Source organism: Callorhinus ursinus, unplaced genomic scaffold (assembly GCF_003265705.2).
Source record: "Callorhinus ursinus isolate GAN/ISIS: 27379988/994484 unplaced genomic scaffold, GSC_fseal_2.0 scaffold44, whole genome shotgun sequence".
NCBI lineage: Eukaryota > Metazoa > Chordata > Mammalia > Carnivora > Otariidae > Callorhinus > Callorhinus ursinus.
Window position 1 is genome coordinate 6958492 of NW_027397106.1, and position 22518 is coordinate 6981009.

Genomic DNA, 22518 nt, shown 5'->3' on the forward strand with positions numbered 1-22518 from the left:
AGTTATAAGGACACAGCAGCCTTTTAACTTGTGACCCTAAAATAGGAAACCTTTATACGTTGATTTGAAGTATTGGTTTTAATTTTTTTATTGTTATGTTAATCACCATATATTCCATAATTTGTTTTGGTGTAGTGTTCCATGATTCATTGTTTGTTCATAACACCCAGTGCTCCATGCAGAATGTGCCCTCTTTAATACCCATCACCAGGCTAACCCATCCCCCTACCCTCCTCCCCTCTAGAAACCTCAGTTTGTTTTTCAGAGTCCATCATCTCTCCTGGTTCGTCTCCCCCTCTGACTTACTCCCCTTCATTCTTCCTCTCCTGCTATCTTCTTTTTCTTTTTTTTTTTTTTAAATATGTTGTGTTATTTGTTTCAGAAGTACAGATCTGTGATTCAACAGTCTTACACAATTCACAGCGCTCACCGTAGCACATATCTTCCCCAATGTCTATCACCCAGCCACCCCATCCCTCCCACCCCACCCCCACTCCAGCAACCCTTAGTTTGTTCCTGAGATTAAGAATTCCTCATATCAGTGAGGTCATATGATACATGTCTTTCTCTGATTGACTTATTTCACTCAGCATAACGCCATCCAGTTCCATCCACGTCGTTGCAAATGGCAAGATCTCATTCCTTTTGATGGCTGCATAATATTCCATTGTGTATATATACCACCTCTTCTTTATCCATTCATCTGTCGATGGACATCTTGGCTCTTTCCATAGTTTGGCTATTGTGGACATTGCTGCTATAAACATTGGGGTGCACGTACCCCTTCGGGTCCCTACATTTGTGTCTTTGGGGTAAATACCCAGTAGTGCAATTGCTGGATCGAATGGTAGCTCTAATTTCAACTGTTTGAGGAACCTCCATACTGTTTTCCAGAGGGGTTGCACCAGCTTGCATTCCCACCAACAGTGTAGGAGGGTTCCCCTTTCTCCACATCCCCGCCAACATCTGTTGTTTCCTGACTTGTTAATTTTAGCCATTCTGACGGGTGTGAGGTGGTATCTCATTGAGGTTTTGATTTGGATTTCCCTGATGCCGAGCGATGTTGAGCACTTTTTCATGTGCCTGTTGGCCATTTGGATGTCTTCTTTGGAAAAATGTCTGTTCATGTCTTCTGCCCATTTCTTGATTGGATTATTTGTTCTTTGGGTGTTGAGTTTGATAAGTTCTTTATAGATTTTGGATACTAGCCCTTTATCTGATATGTCATTTGCAAATATTTTCTCCCATTCTGTCGGTTGTCTTTTGGTTTTGTGGACTGTTTCTTTTGCTGTGCAAAAGCTTTTTATCTTGATGAAATCCCAATAGTTCATTTTTGCCCTGGCTTCCTGTGCCTTTGGTGATGTTTCTAGGAAGAAGTTGCTGCAGCTGAGGTCGAAGAGGTTGCTCCCTGTGTTCTCCTTTAGGATTTGGATGGACTCCTGTCTCACGTTTAGGTCTTTCAACCATTTGGAGTCTATTTTTGTGTGTGGTGTAAGGAAATGGTCCAGTTTCATTCTTCTGCATGTGGCTGTCCAATTTTCCCAACACCATTTGTTGAAGAGACTGTCTTTTTTCCATTGGACATTCTTTCCTGCTTTGTCAAAAATAAGTTGACCATAGAGTTGAGGGTCCATTTCTGGGCTCTCGATTCTGTTCCATTGATCTATGTGTCTGTTTTTGTGCCAGTACCATACTGTCTTGATGATGACAGCTTTGTAATAGAGCTGGAAGTCCGGAATTGTGATGCCGCCGGCTTTGCTTTTCTTTTTCAATATTCCTCTGGCTATTCGGGGTCTCTTCTGGTTCCATACAAATTTTAGGATTATTTGTTCCATTTCTTTGAAAAAAGTGGATGGTATTTTGATGGGGATTGCATTGAATGTGTAGATTGCTCTGGGTAGCATTGACATCTTCACAATGTTGGTTCTTCCAATCCATGAGCATGGAATGTTTTTCCATTTCTTTGTGTCTTCTTCAATTTCTTTCCTGAGTATTTTATAGTTTTCTGAGTACAGATCCTTTGCCTCTTTGGTTAAATTTATTCCTAGGTATCTTATGATTTTGGGTGCAATTGTGAATGGGATCGACTCCTTGATTTGTCTCTCTTCTGTCTTGTTGTTGGTGTATAGGAATGCCACTGATTTCTGTGCATTGATTTTATAGCCTGCTACTTGACTGAATTCCTGTATGAGTTCTAGCAGTTTTGGGGTGGAGTCTTTTGGGTTTTCCACATAAAGTATCATATCATCTGCAAAGAGTGAGAGTTTGACTTCCTCTTTGCCGATTTGGATGCCTTTGATTTCTTTTTGTTGTCTGATTGCTGTGGCTAGGACTTGAAGTATTGGTTTTAATTGTTTTAGAAACCACTCAAGAAAGTTGTTATTGAAGAAACTGGTGATTTGATACAGACTATTGATGTGCCAGATAGCACTGCTGCTGCTGCACAGAGTAATCCTATTCACCTGGCAAATGAAAGAGCAAGTGCAGGCCCTGCAAATAAGAAGAATTCAAGCCAGGGTGACCTTTTGCCCACAAGTGATATTCCAAAAGCAAAAGTATTGAAAATAGAAGAAATCAGTGATACTTCAGCCCTGCCGTGAGTAGAAGAAATACTCTTTTTTTTAAAAGATTTATTAATTTATTTTAGAGAGAGAGTGGGGGAGTGAGAGCGAGGGGAGAGGCAGAGGGACAGGGAGAGGGAGTCTTCTGTAGGCTCTGTGCTAAGCAGGAGCCCTATGTGGAGCTTGATCTCATGACCCTGAGATCATGACCTGAGCCGAAACCAAGAGCTGGACGCTTAACTGACTGCACCACCCAGGCACCCCAGAGGAAATACTCTTACTTGATACTCCTCTAGAATGGTAATAATTCGCTAGAGAATTGGTGTTACTGATGAGACTTCTGGTTTGTGTTCATCACTGTAATTCTTTGAACTGCCCAACTTCACATTCTAGATTTTTATTTGTACTTAACCATAAGAGAGGTTTTGCTTAAGGTATGATCGCTATTCCTACACCATAGTGGGGAATTTAGACGTAAGAAAGTATCTTGAACAAATTGATTTTGTGCATTTTTATTCTAAAACTTCAGTATATGCATTTCACTTTTTAAAGTTTTTAAAAGGAAACTTCAGAAAAAATGTAGAATTTAGTCATCATTATTCTAGCCATTAATATTTAAGATTATTTGTGGGCTCTTTATGTGTGGAATTTTAAAAAAGTCATGTGTTTGCTTAATGGTGAGAATATAAAAGATCTAGATTAATTAGGTTTATTTGGGGATGTTGAAACTTTATTCATACATTCTTGTATTGCCACTCAGCAATCCTGTTAAAAGTTTTTTTTAATGTTGAATTTGAGTGGTTTTATCTAAAGTGATAGTGATTATTTAGTGATTTGGGGAAAGCACTAACCAGGCAGATTTTTTTTTTAAAGGAGGAAGCATTTCTTGGTGTCTAGGAGTATCTCTCTTGAAACTGTGATAATTCAGATTTCTGAAAGGCTGAGTTGTGAGTATATGTGATATGATGTAGTAACACAGTATACAGAAATGGTGTGCTTCAAAAGGTGGCCAGGCGTAGCCCAACAGATGAGAATAGTCATTACATAGCCAGCATGTGAAAATTGGCAAAAGCATAATCTGTTTTGGCAAAAATATAGGTATATTTTTATCAGCTGAGAGAATTTGCTACATGTAGAATATAAATAGTTAACAATACTATATTAATAAAGTCAGAAATTGAAAAATCGCCATTGATGTTTCCTTATATAAGCTGTAACTATCTCTGGTTCTTTTCTAATTGTTTGATGCCTCTGAAATATTGCAGACCTCCAGTCAACTTGAAACAGAATGTATGTCAGTCTTTCAGTGAGAAGATTTCTGGAGAGATAGACAAGACACCTGCTCAGTTTGTCACAACTGTTCTCCCTCCAGTTCCTGCAAACTCATTCCAGCTTGAATCTGATTTCAGACAACTGAAAAGTTCTCCGGATATGTTGTATCAGTATTTGAAGGTAAGAAAGAGGAAGCTAGTAGTTCCAGTTTAAGTAGGTCAAAGAACTTCTTTTGTCACTAGTACTGTGCAATAGCACTGTATCTGCTTTTTGTATAATATGATTGTAGACCCCTTCCTTGCTTGCTGCATGTATTACCTTGGCCAGACTGTTTTAAATATTTGCAGCCAGGAAACCTTTGGAAATAGGTTCTGTGTTAAGTTCTGTGGTTTAATACAACTTAATCTAATTTCAGAAATCATAACTTAAACTTAATTCTTCATTCTTCAAGATGGGGAAAGAAGTTAAAATACATTGAGTGCCTTCCATGTGCCCCAAGCACTGTGCTTGCAATATTTAGACAATCATTCTCCTGAAAATGAGCTCTTATTTGCTCCAAGAATAAAGACCAGATCTTATGAAATTTACCAAATAATGGATTTTAGCATTGTCTTTTTCAAGTGTGATTATAGTAATAATCCCTTACAATTTTCTAGTATCCAATTACTTCTAAGTACATTATCTCATGTAATTCTTTTTTAAACTATCTAGTTATTTTTATTGCTCCTTGAGAGCTCTGTCAAGTTTCTGTCTCAGGGAACATCTCTCTGTTCATGAGATTATTCTCTGCCTTGAACAGAGTGATTATCTTACAGTTACTCTGACTTCCGTTCTTCTGTCACAGTTACATTGCACTGTGACCCCATTATTATTCAGTAAGGACTAGTGCATAACAGTTACTCTTCCCTATATTCACCTACGCAGTTGTTATATACATAATTTGTGATATGTGAATGTAGTCATGATGTAATTTTCTAACTCTTTGTATCTTTTCCAAGCAAATTGAGCCATCCATGTATCCTAAGTTGTTTCAGAAAAATCTAGATCCAGATGTATTCAACCAAATCATTAAAATTCTGCATGACTTTTATATTGAGTAAGTGGAATTTTTTTGTTATACCTGCATATTGTAATGTTATGCTATTTCTGGTGATTTGGGAAAGTCATTCTCCTTGATGTCATATTACTACCTTCTGTAGAGCAAAATTAGCTCTCTAGTATAAGTTGTGAAGAGATTACAAGTGCAAGCAATAAAAAGGGAAATGATTAGGTAGGAAGAAAAAGGACTTTAAAACTTTTAACGAAAGGGAGGTGTAGAAGTGACAAATGTGATAGCAGATTAATTAAGTCTGTGCTATGGGATGTAATGAGCACTGGGTGTTATATGCAACTGATGAATCACTGAACTCTACCTCAAACTATTAATACACTATATGTTGATTGAATTTTAATTAAAAAATAAATTTAAAAAAATTAAGAAAATTATAATTTCTTCAATTGACTTGATAAATCTCTTCATTTGGGCACTTAAAATGTAGACCACATCCAGGGAAAAAAAGATAAATGACCTTATTTATATATAATTGGAAATATTGTATTAGAAAAACACAATTACATGAGCTACTTTTAATTAATCATTTGTTTTATATTTGGATTGTTTCAGGAAAGAAGAACCATCACTCATCTTTGAAATCTTACAAAAACTTTCTGAACTAAAAAGGTTTGATATGGCAGTGATGTTTATGTCAGAACCTGAGAAAAAAAGTAAGTCTGTGAAGAAAGCTTTTCCAGATCTCTTTATTCTGACCTTCCTTTATTTAGTCAACAAATATAGTAGACATTTATTGAATATTTACTCTAAGATACATACAATTAAATTTAAATTAATCACAAGTTAAATTGAATTACAGTTAAGTAAAATCAGATCTTTTCATCCTGACAATAGCATTATGAGGTTTAGGTGTGATTATCAATTCCCTTTTACAAAGGCAGCAACTGAGGCATAGGTAAGGAACCTGACCAAGGTCACCTAGGTAGGAAGCCAGACCCAGGATTTAAAGTTAGGCTTTATAGTCTGGACTCTTCTACTTGAAAATGCATGGAAGCGTAACGGTTGATAGCTTGCTGTGGTGGGACACATAAATGGTACCTACCACAGACGCATGACACTGGGCATGGGTGCAGGGGAGGTCCACCCCATTCTGTGAGAGCCCGTTTCCTTGTGTGTGTGTGATTGAACCTGAATCCTCAGAGACATGCAGGAGTCAGTTAGATGAAAGGGGTGGGGAGGAGTTTTAGACCTGGGGAATGATGTATGCAGAAGTTCTGAGGCAGGAAAGAGCAAATTACCTTCAGAAAATTAAAAGAAGTATGGTGTAGTTGGATTGTAGAGTCAGGGGGACAATTGGCAGGTGATGAGCTTGCAGAATTCTCTTCCTTATCTATTTCTGCATCTCAGTTTTTCCCATGAAGTGTCAGTTTAGGGAAACCTTAAGTAAAATCAAACTATTCAGGAACTTCAGTTACTTCAGAGTTTTGGGCTTTACTCTAGTTTTAGGAAAAGGAAAAATTATTAGAATGCAAGAGTACGAGGTTTTTAGTTTTAAAAATTGCAGAAACTCTGTGTGTACCATTTTCACGTATCTCCTGGACTATACATACCTCGGGCTCCTTTTCTTGTTTCTTTATGTTTCTAGCAGCAACATTGAATGAGTCTGAATCACTAGGAAAAATACTCTTTACATTGTACTTAGAGAAGTGGACACATCATTTTATATGAGATATTTAAATAGGGTTTAAGCTAAAAGACGTTTCTGTTTGTCTTTACTCAAAAACAGTCCCTGAAGTTCCCTGAAAAATACTAGCTTCTCTTATTACTATTCTAACCTCTTCTACTACTTTTTTTGATTACTCTGCCCCACCACACGGACTTTATATTTTTTGATATACCAAGCTGGTAAACTTATTTTGGCCTTAGGTGCTTTGCATTTGGCCATTTCTGCAGCCTAGAGGATCTCCTCCTTGCCTGCTTCTTGACTTCATTCAGTTTCCACCTTAGAGTTGCCACCTCAGAGGCACCCATTTACTCAACAGACCTACTCAAAATAACTGTCTGCCTCCCTTTATCACCCTTTGGCTTCTTACCCTCCTTTATTTTTCTTCATAATATGTAACTAGCTGAAAATATTTCATGTATTTGTTTATTATTTCTCTCTCCCTAAAAGAGTGAAAGCTCCATGAGAGCAGGAACTTTGCATACCTTGTTCTCTAGGCCTCAGGGCATAGAACAGTGCATAACAACGTGTCAGTGTAAATGCATTGAGTAAATGAATTTCTTGCTACTGTAATGTGATAAGTACAAGTGTACTCAATGAGTTGGTTCTTTAGACTGGCCTACCAACATTACTGTCTTGGTTGGGTCACCACTGTCAGCTAAGCTAAACACAGGGAGCACCTGGAATGGTTCCTGGAGTGTAACTAATAAGCATTCAATCAATCTTAGCTGTTGTTACCTTTTTTTATCAGTAACAACTGGTAGCCAGTGTTAATTTTGAACTATACAGAGTTTTCCAAAATGTTGAGTGTGGACCATTCAGTGGTATGAAAGGTGATTTTATATGATTTACAGACAAGTTTTGTTTTAATTTTTAATAGTTTATAGTTTATTGGATATTATAAAAATGTATAGCTAATATTTTGTAGATGTTATTACTAAGTTTCAATTTACAGTAGTAGATAAAAAAATTTTCTTATAAAATGGTTTCAGTTTGAGAAACAGTTAATTGAAATATTAAGTAAATAAAGGATACTTGTTACAGAGGGCAAAAATGTTTAAGGTAGTACGGAATGAGTTAAGTTTAATCTGCAAGATTAATGTTATTGAGAAAGGGGAAATTTTTTACAAAATATTCTGGTAAGAAACATCATTAGATTCTTATATAATATTCTCAGATTAGCTTTTTAAATATCTGAATTAGAATTTATAAATAATCCTAATGGTTATTGCTTTAAAATATAAAAAGTTTTATCAGATTACTCTTTTTGTCTCACTTAGTTTTTAAAAAATGGAGACTAAAATGAATTTTTTTCTCTTTTTTCAGTTGCACATATATTGTTCAATCACATAGACAAATCAGGATTGAAGGATAAGTCTGTTGAAGAACTCAAGAAAAGATATGGTGGTTGATTTTCATTTTTACTAAAATTATTGTCTTTGACTTTCATATGTAAAATTTTTTTTACTGAAAATAAAGTATTTTGCCTTTTAAGAAAATGAAATCATACAGGAAAAGATTATCTTTAGACATAAGTTAATTAACTATACGGTGAATTGTGACTTAAGTAATGAGTAATGTACTCAGGTGAACTATTTATAAGTCATTTTCCAAAAATAAAAATATAATGACCTATACTTGTAAAGATCAGTATTTTATGTCATTTAAAATTATAAATCTAGACGCATTCTTCAGTGCCCCATAATTTTAACATATTTTTATATTTTCGTAAGTTTTTGTAGCCATGTGACAAGTTTGCTTCATTAGCATACGAATAAAGTTGCATAGAGTGTGTTAAATAGTTTCTTTATAAATGTTTTAATATTGTGCTAGTTCACTTACGTAAAAATATTTATTTACAGGGTGTGTATTTTTAGTATTTATAATGAAAGGAGACTTTAGACTCTTTCAGTAGGTTACTTGAAGAGTCACAGCATCCTTAAATTTTCATGCTGCAGTTTTTTTTCCCTCATGATATCCACATTATATGTCATCTAAAGACAGATAATAATCTAAAGCAAACTAAGAATTTTAAAAACTAGGAATGTCTAAGGTAGTAATTAGCATATAGCTTGTGTATATGTGTTGCGTATGAGTGTGGTGTCTGTAAGTTTTGAAAGCAGGGCTAGTATTCTCATCCTGGTTTTGCGTAGTACGTGGCACAGTCCTTTACACATAGTTAGGTGCTCAATTGATATTTATACAACTTAATTGAATTTTACCATAGGGACCAACTTTAGCAAATGTCTAAGATAGCACCCTAGCAAATTTTGGGCATACTGTAAATGTTGTTAAAACCAAGTTAATTTTAGAGGCTACCAGGTTGTTAAAATATTAGGTCACTATCCTCTAGCTGTTATCAGCATCAATAAGACTGTCCAATTTAAGACTTTTGTACTGTTGGTTATTTTTGTTGCATCTTACATATGCTTAAAATTGCTTGAGTAAGAATCAAAATCTATTTACAAAGATAATTTCCCCAGTTGACAGTATAAATTACTGAAATGATCATAGCTTGTATAGCCTCCGTATTTTACAATGCACTTAGGATAGAGGTTGTTAGTGTTATTCATTGCTAAATGTATTGTATTATGGCATATGAAAAGGTAATGAAATTGAGCCTTCTATGTATAGCTTATATGTGAGCTATAAGTATTGAATTTGGAATGACTTGAATTTTTCTCAAATCATTATATAAGTTGATTTTGATGTACAGAAAAACCTTCCAAAGGCAAAAATGTTCTTTCGTATATTTTCTTATGTGATTCTTAGAAGAAACTTACAAAGTAGTCAGGGCAGGTAGTGTGATTGCCATTTTTTTTTAAGTTTTTTATTTTAATTCCAGTATAGTCAACATATAGCATTATATTAGTTTCAAGTGTACAATACAGTGATTCAGCTCTTCCGTACATTACTCAGTGCTCATCATGGTAAGTGTGCTCTTAATCCCCTTCACCTATTCCCCCATCCTCCCACCCCCTCCCCTCTGGTAACCGTCATTTTGTTCTCTCTCAGTAAGAGTCTGCTTCTTGGTTTGTCTCTCTCTCTCTCTCTCTCTCTCTCTCTCTCTATCCCTTTTTTTTCCCCTTTGCTCATTTATTTTGTTTCTTAAATTCCACACATGAATGAGATCACATAGGGCATTTGTCTTTCTCTGACTTAACTTGCTTATTATTATTAGCACAATGTTCTCTGGCTCCATCCATGTCATGGCAAATGGCAAGATTCCATTCTTTTTGATGGCTGAGTAGTATTCCACTGTATATATATATATATATATATATATACCACCTCTTTGTTATTCATTCATCTATTGCTAGCTCATTGTCCTTTTTAACATAAGAAGAGGAGATTCAGAGAGCAAATGGCTCCAGGATTACAGAGCTAAAAAAATAGCAGAACAGGTTCAGAATGTGCTGTCTTCTACTTATAATCTACAGCTCTTTGAACTACTCCAGGCTGCAACATTTATTATTTATGTTGCATTACTTCTGTAGAGACTGGACTGAAGAGGTATAGGTCCCAAGATTTACTTTAGAATTTGCATTAATTACTACTATTATTTTTTAATGTTAACCTGTTTTCCTCCAGAGACAATTTCACGTAGTGGTTAAGACAAAAGGCTTTGGAATCAGACTTCTCATGTTTGAATTCTGGCTTCATCTGGCTTTAGGGCCTTGGACCAAGCACTTTTCTGTGCTTTGGTTTCCTAAGCTGTGGATGGGCATACTGATAGTTTCTACCTCATTGGACAACTGCTAGGATTAAAGGAATGGACACCTTTGTGTTTGTAACAGTGCCCAGATACATAGTAAGTACTTACTAAGTTACTGTTGTTATTATTACTGCAGTTACCCTCCTGTCCTAAAAGTTGTTGGAATAAAGTATAGTCTTTAGGGAATGTCATATTGTCACCTTACTGCAAAATAGCACAGTGGTAAATAGGGTCATTTTGTATAGTCACATGACCTGAGTGGACATCCTGTTTGCACTTAACTAGCTTGTGACTTTGGACACATTGCTCAACCTCCTTAAGCCTGTTTCCTCTTAAATAAAATTAGAAAAATAGTGAAGTGCCTACTTCAAAGATTCTTGGAAAGATAAATGTGCTGTTACATAGAAGCATTTAATACAGTGCCTGCCGTGTAGTGCTAAGTTATTTCTGTTAATAATAGGAATATCATTAATTGACATAAAGACACAAAAGCAGAACTTTCCCAAGTGATTTCTTTCTAAAAATGTAGTTCTTCATTGTTAAGTTCTTCTTACTTGATAGCATCATTTAAATCTTAATCTGGCATTATTGACAGAAATACCATGCCTATCATTTATTGGCTTCCTCCGAGTCTTTTGTTTTATTTGCACTAGTTTCAGTGAATGGGTAGAGTATACCCAAGTCCTCGCTATTTCTGTAATTTGTGCTAATGCATTTGAGAAAGATTTTACTTCTGACCTATAAATCTATTATCTGTGTTAACAGAAGGCATTTCTGAACACAGTACCAAAGCTCAGATTACCTTTTTACAATTTCTTAATGTTTGGCCTTTATCAGAGAATTCTGTTTAAGGTGACATTAAAAGATTTAATGTTAATGAAACTTTTGTTTGATTCATTCATTCATTTATTAGTTTAACAAGTATTTATTGAGTGCACGTACAATGCCAGGCACTAAAAATGGATTTTGCCTTCACAAAGCTTAAAGTGGCATGGGAGTACAAATAAACGGTATGATAAATGCCATGTCAGGTAATACCAGGGGGTCACGGGAAATAGCAGATGCAAAATGCAAGACGTATTTGACAGACGAATTTGGAGGATGGAGTGGGAGCTAGACAGTGGTAAGAAAAAGCTGGAGAAGAAAATAGGGCCAAGATCATAGGAGACATTGGGACTTTAGCATGAGGGAGCTGGGGAGCTAGTGATGGTTGATAATGACCATCAGGTTTGTATTTTGTGAATAGTTTACTTTGGCTGCTGTGGGAAGAACAGTAACATGGGGACACTGGAATCAGGGACACTTGTTGGAAGACCTTTTGGGTAATTAAGGCAAGATATTATGGCATTCTGAACTAGAGTATTCTGAACTAGCCATAAGGACAGAGAGAAGTAGTAAGAATGGAGAAATATTTAGGAAGTAGAATAGGTGAGACTTGGCAGTGGACTCAGGGCCACCACATTTAGAGCACCTGTTCATGCTGTCTAGGGAATGGCACCTCTGGATATAGTGTGAATGCTTCCTGATTTGTGCAACCTCTTGATCCTGTGTGGGCTGGATATTTGGGTGAGAGACAAGTTGGGAAGCAAGAGGAAGCATTAAAGACCGTGCCCAGATTTTTTTCCCAGAGGGTGGTAGTTTCATTCACTGAAATAGAGACGACAGAGGGTGACACAGGGGACTAAGCACCGGGGAAAATGAGATGGAGCTTCTACCCTCAGGTAACTCCCAGTGTAGTTAGGGAGTCATTAAGTAGCAGCTACAGTATAGTGTTATGGGTGCCCTGGGAGAGGCTTGGAGAGGGCACCAAGGGGGCATGGTAGGGGCGGCTCTGGATCATACGAGGTGGGAGGGGCAGGAGGAGGCAGAGGGTGATAGAGCTGAGAGAAGAGAACAATGGTCTGGGTGCACAAATGGGAGGAAAAGTGTCCAGACAGAGAAGGATCAGCATAGTGGAAGACTCATGGGACATGGTCATTAGCACCTTGATTTGCCCTGGGGGTTGTAAGCAAGTCCATACATCATGGGAGGTGGCAAGTGGGGGAGAGGCTGAGTTGACTGACTACATTTTCCTTTCATTTTTTACTCATTTTTCATGCAAGCATATCCTGACTCTACTAGATTTTAAGCTAAATGAAGGTCCCGATGTTGGCTTGTAGGCTGTTGGTGCTAGCATTGACCTTGTTTAAGACGGAGGCTGAGTTCATCTCTATTGATGATTGATCTGTGTTATTACTATTATTGGTGCGTTTCTTCTCTCACTGTGATTGTTTAATGCAGGACCCTCAAATCACACAAATCCTGGTTCTAGGGAGCCTCAGATGTGTCACACCATTTGCTAAGCAGTGGGTTTCTCTTTAGTAAGATTCGGTGATAATGAAACAACTCCATGAAGAAACTATGGATTTAGTTTATTGTATACCATCTCCTCCTTTCTTTTGGGGCTGCTGCTAATGTGGCTTGGATGGCAGATATTTTGCGACAGCTAATCTTTACGTAGGTAGGTAAATAAAACTTGTTTTCATGCTTTTAAAAATCTGAAATGGTGTGGCAAGTTCATTTTCAGGAGCTTTTGCTTTTTGAAAAAGATGTGAGAGATTGACTTCCTGAAGTGAGTTATAAAGCAGGTGGCATTAAAAAATGTAGCAAAATTTCTAATTCACTGGTGAATTACACTATTCACAACTTTTTCAGAGTAATTGCTTGAAAAGGAAAAATAAAATGAAGCTGTACGTGGTGTAGTTTATTCCAGAATCAGTTTGATTATAGTTTGTCAAATAATAATTTGGGGCAGCAAAAGGACTTGATTAGCAATCCTTTTTAACATGATTATTTTGAATTATATATAAGTTTAAAAAGTCAATTATTTCCCCCTGAGGCATGAAGATGGAAAGCCTCACTTTAAATTAGCCTAACAGCAGCCTGTTTAGTCAGACTTTTAACAAGATGGATCACTTCTTTTATGTTTATATAGCAGGCCACGCACACTCCTGATTCTTCTAACCTGCTAGCGAGGGGTCGGAATTCTCCATCCCTCTTCTGAAAATGGCTGCTCCCAAAGTAGGAGCACCTCAGGTATCTGGAAACCTTCATTAGCTGATGCTTACTATGGAGTTTGAAAAAGACCTCTGGGAAATTTTATTCAGTAAGTGTTATTTATCTGTATTTCTTTTAGAGTATCCATATTTAATAACAGCAAGACCAAAAGACACACACACACCCTGCCAACAACACAGTAAAGCTTGTGGGTGTGTGCAGCCCTGCCCTGGTATCTCACTGGATGCAGCTCTGGAGGGGACTGCAGGTGGCAGTGCAGAGAGCTCGGTCTCTGTGTCTCTCCCAGGACACAGGGCTGTGGGTAGCATATCGAAGAAGATAAATCCTTCAGTTTCTGTGACCTCTCTGATTGCAAGCAGCCAGTTAAACGTGGGAGGAAGGACAGTGGATTCCCTGTGGCTCACGGGTTCAGTACTGTGCTTTTGCAGGGAGCGGGGCCATGTTGCTGGCTGCAGAGCAGGCGGGGCTGTGTGTGATGAAAGACGCAGTGGAGGGACAGGACTGATGGTTCTGGAGCTGGAGGCACCGGGATAGGCAGGGAAGACTGGCGGAGGTGGGGTCTGAGTGGCTTGGCAGGCCATGGAGGGTCTGGCTAGGTAGAAGAGGGGTGACAGCGTCTTAGCCGCCAACGGCTTGCAGAAGGACAACCACGTGGCAGAATGCAAACCTCTATGACAGGTCCCCAGTGGCACTGAAAGGCCCAGTCCTGTTCCCTCTGGAGATAGCTTGGGGAGAACAGTAAGTAGTAGCATTGTCAGCTGCCGTGTCTCCGGGAAGCTTCCGTATTTTCTCTGATGACGGTAGCATTTAAACTTCATGCTTCTGAAATACCAGCCTGAGGGATCAGAGAGAGAAATCAAAGGCAGCAGACAGTCATGCAATCGACGTGGATAAAACCATACATTTAGGCCTCATTAGAATCCTTCCTTTGGTTTATTATCTCTTCAGGGAATAGCATAAATGAGGAAGAAGTGTCTGAGTTCGGTTTTAATCTATTCCTTACTTCTTGCCTTACTGATTGACGTTTAAAATCACCCAAGCTGATGAACACGATGATGACCCTGAGGCCACTGGTGGGGGGAAAAGTAGTTTCATAAAACTAGGGCATCCCCTGCGGGCGGAGGCCACTCACGTGTACCGAGTAACCGTGCCGTTGTCATATGATGCTGTGAGTGCGTGTGTGGAACCCCCAATAAACCTGTGGCCCCGAAAAAAAAACAAAAACAAAAAAACTAGGGCATCCTTTGGGTGGTGTGGGGCAGATGAACAGGGTAAAATGAGAAGATTAATAAAGGTTGGGTAGAGACAGTAAGAAATAGTGAAAAATCTGTAAAAATGTCATCAACGATAAAAGATTCTCAGCTGCCAGTAAGTTACTGAAGTATAGCAAATGCTTCTCTGACCTGGTCTGGCTCTCTTTTAGTAACTAGTCTCTCATTACACAAGTTTGCTTCCTCCCTCAGGATGGAGATCGCTTTGCATGGAGCAGAGCACAGAGTAGGCACTCAGTGAACATTCACTGAATGAGAGGTGAGTAAAGCTCCAGACAGCTGTTGCTGTCTTGTCCACCAACACCAGTCACAAGTGAATCTACATTAATTTGATCTTACAAAAGGAGAGTTTTTAAGATGGCCATCCTGTAGCCAGAGTGGTAGAAACACACAAGGGTAGATGACTCACAGTCATTCTACTGATCAGGTACCAGAATGGAATTTGCAGTACCATCTAGAATACATCTGGAGCTCTGTCCCAAAGAATCAGGGCCATAGTAGAAGATACCACTTCTACTATCACAACATGCTCTGGTGCAGCATAGTCTTCTTGACATTCAGTTGATTCTCTGTGACCCTTGAAACTATATGTAGGGCAGCTCTTAGGTTAAATTATTGCCCAAAGTCATGAGAATAGTGATATAACTCAAAATTTGGTGGTGGTTCTAGAAATTTCTGTCAGGTCCCCTCTCGTGGAAGCCAGTAATGATATTATGACTCAACTTTTAGTGCTGCAAACCATTGAGTGTGGACTCCATGGGAAGTAGATTCAGTCTGCCTATCAGTGGGATTATAGACATGCAATGTGCTTTCAGGGGATGGCTTCCAAAGCAAATTACTTGGCACATAATATGAAGTTATTAAATATTTGCTGAATAAATGAATGAATTGAAGCACTGTGGAATGAGATGAAGTATCCAGGTGAATAGCCTTTTAAATTTGGCTCAAAGCACTTGCCTGAACATTAAAGACCTTTTCATCATCAATGGGGATGATTTTAATTCTATTTCATAGGATTATGTTCAGAGAGCTCTGCACCCCTGCTCCAGTGTTCTTTGAATTTTAAATGAGTGTGGAAAGGGAATAAGAATTTTGTTTCTCATGTGGAACTCTCTTTTATTGGTCTTCACAGTTCCAACAGGCTTAGTGATAATATTAGCCACCATTTATATGCACTCTTGTTAGGCACTGTACCAGGGGCTTTGCACGTATTATCTCAGTCCTAGAGATAGGCTCAGAAGGAGGTGGTTCTGCAAAGCTGGGAGTCTGACTTAGACACTCGTACACTTCCTGCTACACTTTATCATGGCCAAGCAGTCTTCACGATAACACAAAAGTAGGGTGGCTAGAGAAGCAGGCTGGCAGCCGGCCTTTCTTTGGTATCACTGCCACCCACTGTAGCTTCAGAAAATAGCACAAACATGACAGACAGCATACTGATAGGAATCCAAATGAGAGGGAGTTTTAATTTCTTAGCAAGATGTTGACTCTTCAGTGTCTGTAGAAGTCTCCTAGCACCTCTAGCAAAAGAGAAGTTCTAACCTTTGACGGTGTTGTCCAGTGTTGGAAAGTGGGAGGAGGAGAATGGAGTGTGGCCAACAGCTTGTTAAGTCTGGTCCTGTATGAGTTCTTCAGTTCATTCTCTCGACTAACACATAGGTCCTGCAGACCTCTGTGCTGGGCACCATGGGGTTGGCTTGGGTAGTTGGCACACAGGAAAGGATGTTAGTGTTTACTTAGCCCCTGTTATGGGCCATTGGATTCATTGTCCTGGCCATAGTTGTCTGGCATCCCTGGGTGTGGTCATGCAGGGAGTTCTATGAGGTCCCTGGGCAAATGTCCAGCCAGGGAGCACCCATCAGAGTCAGTGCCCAGCTATGCCACATCAGAAGCTCCATCTTCCTATACCAAGCAGAGTCCCTTTTTCTAGAGTGTCATAAAGTCTTTCTTTTGACTAGGAGGGTGTGGGGGCGGGTATTCTTCCCTTCAGTACTTTAGTGCCCGGGACCTGGATCTAAAATAACAGACTGGACTTTGAAAGGAAGAGATGTCACAAAATGCAGTCAGAAAGGAGTGTGTAGAAATGTCTGTCCTTCCTTGGGACAGAGAAGGGGGAGGTGTGTGTGGGTGTGTGTGCGTGCATGTGCGTGTGTGTGTGTGTGTGTGTGTGCATGTGGCAAATGGCTAAAGGTCTTTATATAATACTCGGGTCTGTTTCTCTTCTAATTTCCTTGCCTCCCATTTTCCATCAATAAATTGTTTTGGGTTTTGCTTTAAGGAGTCCATTTAAGTAAATAATATATGGTGACTTGAGTATTTATTTCTCACTGGGATAATTTCTTACTGGGATATGCGTGTTCTATAACATCAGAGCAAAAACTATAATCACTGAAATCAAGGCAGATTCTGGGTTATGGTAAAGTGGTGCATTTGCCACAGGAGAAAGCCAAGTGAGATTTGTCATAGTTTTGTGGTCATTTGTTCAATATCCTGAAGATTATACCATGTTCAATCTTCTTTTTTACACTTTGTATCAAGTCTTTTGTGAGTGCTAAACATCCCTGAATTCTTTGTGATTCGTTACTGCTCATTGGGCAGGAATTAGCTTATTAGGATGGCAAGAGGACCAAAGGGAAGGACTCATCCATTTATTGCCTAGCAATAAAGTGATGTGCCAGTCTGTTTCTCTAGCTGAAGTTGCTACTGACCTGATTTTAGCCCTGAGAGCCTATAATTTGAGACCCAGGGCAGTATTATACCTAGAGTCTAACAGTGGTACAAACTCTGCTTGAGTATAGGCTTGATCAAGTCCTCAGCCCTGGGCCTGGGTTAGACGGCCACCAACAGGCACCAGACAACCCCTTTTGCCAAATACATCTCCCCACTGGCTTGCTGCAGTGCCTGAGAAACCTATTCTGGACCTCGTGGAGACACAGTTTTACCTTGGCCCAGACATTATCATTTGAAAGAGCTAATTGGTCCCTTAGAGATGATTTTATCTGATAAAATCCATACTACCCTCAGGCCTTGGAGAGGATGCTGAAGGAATCCAAAGGCAGGTTTGGGATGCCAAAGCCTGGGTGGAGTTCCAAGTAATCCAGAAGTGAAGAGTGATCTAACTAGGGAAATGGAGGAGAAGAGGAAGGCACATGTCTCACAGTTTTGCCTGGGGCCTGGACACACTGAAGTCCTGGGCTCACAAGCTTGATGTAAGTATAATGGGTCCCCAGGGTGAGCATTCTCCCGAGTCAGTTCAATATTAGGTACTCTGTTACCCCAGTAATAACTAGATTGAGGTTAGTGGAAGGTAAGGTTCAGTAGGATGCTCTAAGTGACCGCCATCTGCCTTCAGCCCTTCTGCAAACCAAATAGCAAGACCATCTGAAGCCCTCAAATTGCAGAATCCAGATTCAAATAGATTTCTGTACCTGTCACCACGCTATCTCCAAGGGCTCCAGCTCTAGTGGGTCATCCATTTCTTTGATTTCCCCCAAACATAGCCTGAGCCTCCTACTTGTGTCCCTGGAAGACATCATCTTCCATTCGTTCCCAGCAGCCCCCACCCCAGGGAGTGTGCACACCTGCGCAAATCCATCCTGTCCGCTTCTCCTCGGCTCTTCTTGTGCACAGCTGCTGCAGCCTTTCCTGCCATGGCCTTTGTAGCTTCTTCTGGCTTCTGCTCCTCCCAAAGCCTGCTCAACCCCAAGTGTGGGCACAGACCTCTCTGTTAGCCTCCCAAACACAGGTTGTACTGGAGGGCAAAGTTTAACAAGACTTCGTGGAATGCTTGAGGATGCCATCACAGCATTACAGGAGTGAGAACTTAGTTAAGGTAGGCATGCCTGCTCCTGGAGGCCACTGCTTCCTTGCATAGTGCCCTTCCTCAATCCAGAATTCTCTCTGAGCTGGCCTAAGCTAGGTGAAGCCAAGACCCTGTACCCTCCTCTAGTAGTCTCCGCACAGGTTCCCTCCTCGGAGGTGGCTTTTATGTTTGCAGGCTCAGCCTCTCAGGCTGCAGCCTCTGTCCCTGCACTTGGACCACGCCTGCTTTCACGACTTCCCAGGAAGAGTGCGTAGGCACCTAACCTTAGATCTGCTTGACCAAAACACCAGCTGTCTTTCTCAGAGCAGTAGGAGAACCTTTCTAAAGGAATAAAAAATTCCAGTACACACAGGATGCAGAGAATGCTTGTGATTCCCCTGAATGTTGCCTGTTGGGTTTATTTTGTTTTTAGTTTCATGTCTTACATTGGGTACCTAGGATTTGACTTAGCCCTTTTTACTCACTCTTTTTACCTTCTTCTGCATCCAAGAAAGCCTGATTTGGGTAACCAGAGTAAGTCAGAATGTTCGAATTGAGTGTATGGTCTGTCAAGTAAACTTGAGCCTTTGCAGTCTGAAATGTTTCAAAGTCAGGCTACAGTGCCTGTTTGCCATCCCTTTTTTCATCTCACTTGATTTGTCATTGCTTTTGATAGAGCAAAGCAGAACAAAGCTGTTACTATCTGAACACATGGCGTCATCAACCACAAGAGCATTTTGAATCCAGACTTGGTAGAAATTCAGGAAAAGAATAAATGATACAAGGGAATGAGGCTCTTTAGATGAACTTGGAAGATCATGTCAACAGGTCAACTTAACTAGCTGTAAATGATTTGAATTTAGGACTGATTTTCATGACTATAGTGATCAGTATTGATTTTTTAAAAAAAGATTTTGTTTATTTGAGAGAGTACAAGCCAGGGGGAGAGGCAGAGGGAGAGGGAGAAGCAGACTCCCCACTGAGTAGGGAGCCTAACGAGGGCTTGATCCTAGGACCCTGGGATCATGACCTGAGCTGAAGGCAGGTGCCTAACTGCCTGAGCCACCCAGGCACCCAATCAATATTGATTTTAATGACATTGCCCATAATGTTTGTTAGAAGGAAAGCAGAGTCTCATTTTCATGTATAATTACTTTTTGTAGATCTGCTCTTAGCTGGAGCTGTATTATTGTCATTTTTTAAAGAGCTGCATTATTAACTTTGATCCAGGAGATGGCAGTGTGCTTTTTGTTTTGGGACTTGGATGTGAAATCTTTTACCCTCTCTCCCATAAGCTGGCATGTATAATGCGGTAGTGCATTGTGAAATCCATGATGTACTGTGTTCATTGATTTACTATATTAAAACAATAGTAAAACATTGAATAGGAGTCATAGGAATAGGGTCATATTTTAAATTCATAAAATTAATCTTATTTTTTTTTAATCAAGCAAATAGTGAACACTTAATCTCTGTGCTGCATTTTCAGTGGGTAGGGTAGAAATATAAAAAGCCATCATTGCTTTAAGAAGCTTAAAACCTAGATGTGGACTCACAAGGCCAATAATAGTGAAACAGATGACAGTTTTGTATTAAATTAGGAGTTAAGAGGAAGGAGAGATTGCTGTGGTCTGATACCAGCAAGAAGACTTCTCAGAGGTTGTAATTAAAGGGAGGTGGGGACTTCTGGATAAAGATGTGGCTTAAGCACATTCATTTTTCTTCCCCTCTCTCCTCAGATCCTACTAAGATAGTAGTAAAAGATCACAAATGAATAAGTCATAAACAGCAAAAAGAAAGGCAACAGGGCTTTAGGAAATGAGAAATCAACAAATTTTGGAAAGATGAAGGACGGAGTTATAGAAAGAATTTGCATGAAGGTGTTATGGCTGAATTGCATTCTCCCAAAATACATATGTTGAAGTCCTAACCCCCAGTACCTCCAAATGTGACTGTCTTTGGAGATAGGGTCTTTAAAGAGGTAGTTAAATTAAAATGTGGTCATTGGACCCTAAACCAATATGATTGTTGTCCTTATGAGAAAAAGATTAGGACACACAGAGGGAAGACCATATGAAGACACATGGAAGAAACAGCTCTCTGCAAGCCAAGGAGAGTCCTCCAGAAGAAATCAACCCTACTGAGACCTTGATCTCCAACTTCTAGCCTCCAGAGTTGTGAGAAAGTAAATTTCTGTTGTTTAAGCCACGTACTCTGTGGTACTTTGTTATGGTAGCCCTAGCAAACTAATCAAAATGTATTCTGGAATGTATTCCGGAATGCTTCAGAGGCTCTGGCCCAGGGAAAGGGTAGGGTAGGTGTCTATCATAAATTTTGGGAAATTCTCAGTCATTATTGCTTCAGATATTTCCGCTCCTTCTGGTATTCCTGTTACGTGTAAATTACACCTTTTGGTATTGTCCCACAATTCTGGAGTATTCTGTTTTGTCTTTTTCTCCCTTTTTTCTCTTTGCATTTCAGTTTTAGAAGTTTTGTGTTCTACATTTAGGTCCATGATCCATCTTGAATAAGTTTTTGTGAAAATTTCACTGGCTAATTGCACTGGTCAGATCATCTCGAATTATGCTGAATAAGAGTGGTAAAGGGAACTTTCTGCCTTGATCCTGATTTCAGGGGGAAAGCATTCAGTCTTTCATCATTAAGTATAATGAATGCTAGGTGTGTTTTTTTGTTTGTACATACTCTTTATCAAGCTGAGGAAAGTCCCCTCTATCCTCTGGTTTTTTTTTTTTTTTATTTTAGTTTTTTAAAGATTTACTTATTTTAGAGAGAGCACAAGTGGCAGAGGGAGAAGGAGAGGGAGAGAGAATCTCAAGCACACTCCACGCTGAGTGTGGAGCCCAACGGGGGTGGGGTGGGGTGGGCTCAATCTCATGACCCCGAGATCACACCTGAGCTGAAACCAAGAGTCAGAGGCTTAACCAACTGCACCACCCAGGTGCCCCTGAAAGGTTTTTTTTTTTTTTTTTTTTTTAAATCAAGAATGGGTGTTAAATTTTTTCAAATGCCTTTTCTGTACTGATTGATAAGATCATGTAATTTTTTTCCCATAGCCTTTTTATATGGTGGGTTACATGGATTATTTTTCAAATATTGAACTAGGCTTGCATCCCTGGAATAAAGCCCATTCATGGTATAGAATTCTTTTTATAGCACGCTGAATTCCATTTGCTAATATTTTGTTAAGATTTTTTACATTTATATTCAGGAAGAATATTTGGTCTGTCTTTGTGCTGTCTTTGTCTGGATTTTGGAACCAGGGTATTACTAATTTCATAAAACAAATTGGGAAATGTTCTCTCCTCTTATATTTTTTGGAAGGGATTATATAGAATTGGTGCTGATTCTTCCTTAAACATTAGGTCAGATTATCCAGTAAAACAGTCTGGGTCTATATATCTATTTCTTGGGAGTTTTTAGATAACATATTAAATTTCCTTCAAACTATAGAGCTATTCAAATTATTTCATATTGAATGATAGTGGTGGTTTGTGTTTTGATCCATTTCTTCCAAGTTGTTAGATTTGTATGTGTAGAGTTATTTGTAGTATTCTTTTATTATCCTTAAAATAATTTCAATTATTTTAAATTTCTTGAGGTTTGTTTTATGGCCCAGCATATGGTAAATGATTTGTGGGCACTTGAAAAAGCTATGGATTCTTGTGAAAATTAAAATAATTTGTATTTTATAAATGCTCAACCTGTTGGTTGATGGTGTTGAGTTCTTCTATATCTGCTGTTTTGTCTAGTTGCTCTATCAGTTGTTGAGAGAGGAGTGTTGAAGTCTCCAGCTGTAACTGCAGATTTATCTATTTCTTATTTCGATTCTATCAGTTTTTGCTTCACATACTTTGTGGCTGTGCTGTTTGGAACATATGCATTTAGGATTGCGATGTCTTCTTCCTTTTGTCATTATGTAATCTCCTTGTCTCTAGTGATTTTCTTTGTTACTTAATATAAGTACTCCTTTGATTGCTTTCCTTTGATTAATGTTTGTGTGATATGCCTTTTCCTATCCTTTTACTTTCAAACTTCTTGTATCATT

At 39.0% G+C, this 22518-nt stretch overlaps 1 protein-coding gene across 1 annotated transcript in view; it reads left to right on the forward strand.

Moving 5' to 3' along the window:
- The window catches only part of RPAP3 (RNA polymerase II associated protein 3), a 43240-nt gene extending 34834 nt beyond the window's left edge, over positions 1-8406 (forward strand). Inside the window, exons 13-17 of the mRNA XM_025883262.2 lie at positions 2361-2596; positions 3827-4013; positions 4832-4929; positions 5497-5597; positions 7934-8406. Of these exons, the coding sequence (XP_025739047.1) occupies positions 2361-2596; positions 3827-4013; positions 4832-4929; positions 5497-5597; positions 7934-8019 (708 nt within the window). The 3' untranslated portion in view covers positions 8020-8406. The remainder of the gene's footprint in view (positions 1-2360; positions 2597-3826; positions 4014-4831; positions 4930-5496; positions 5598-7933) is intronic.
- The last annotated feature ends 14112 nt before the right edge of the window (positions 8407-22518 follow it).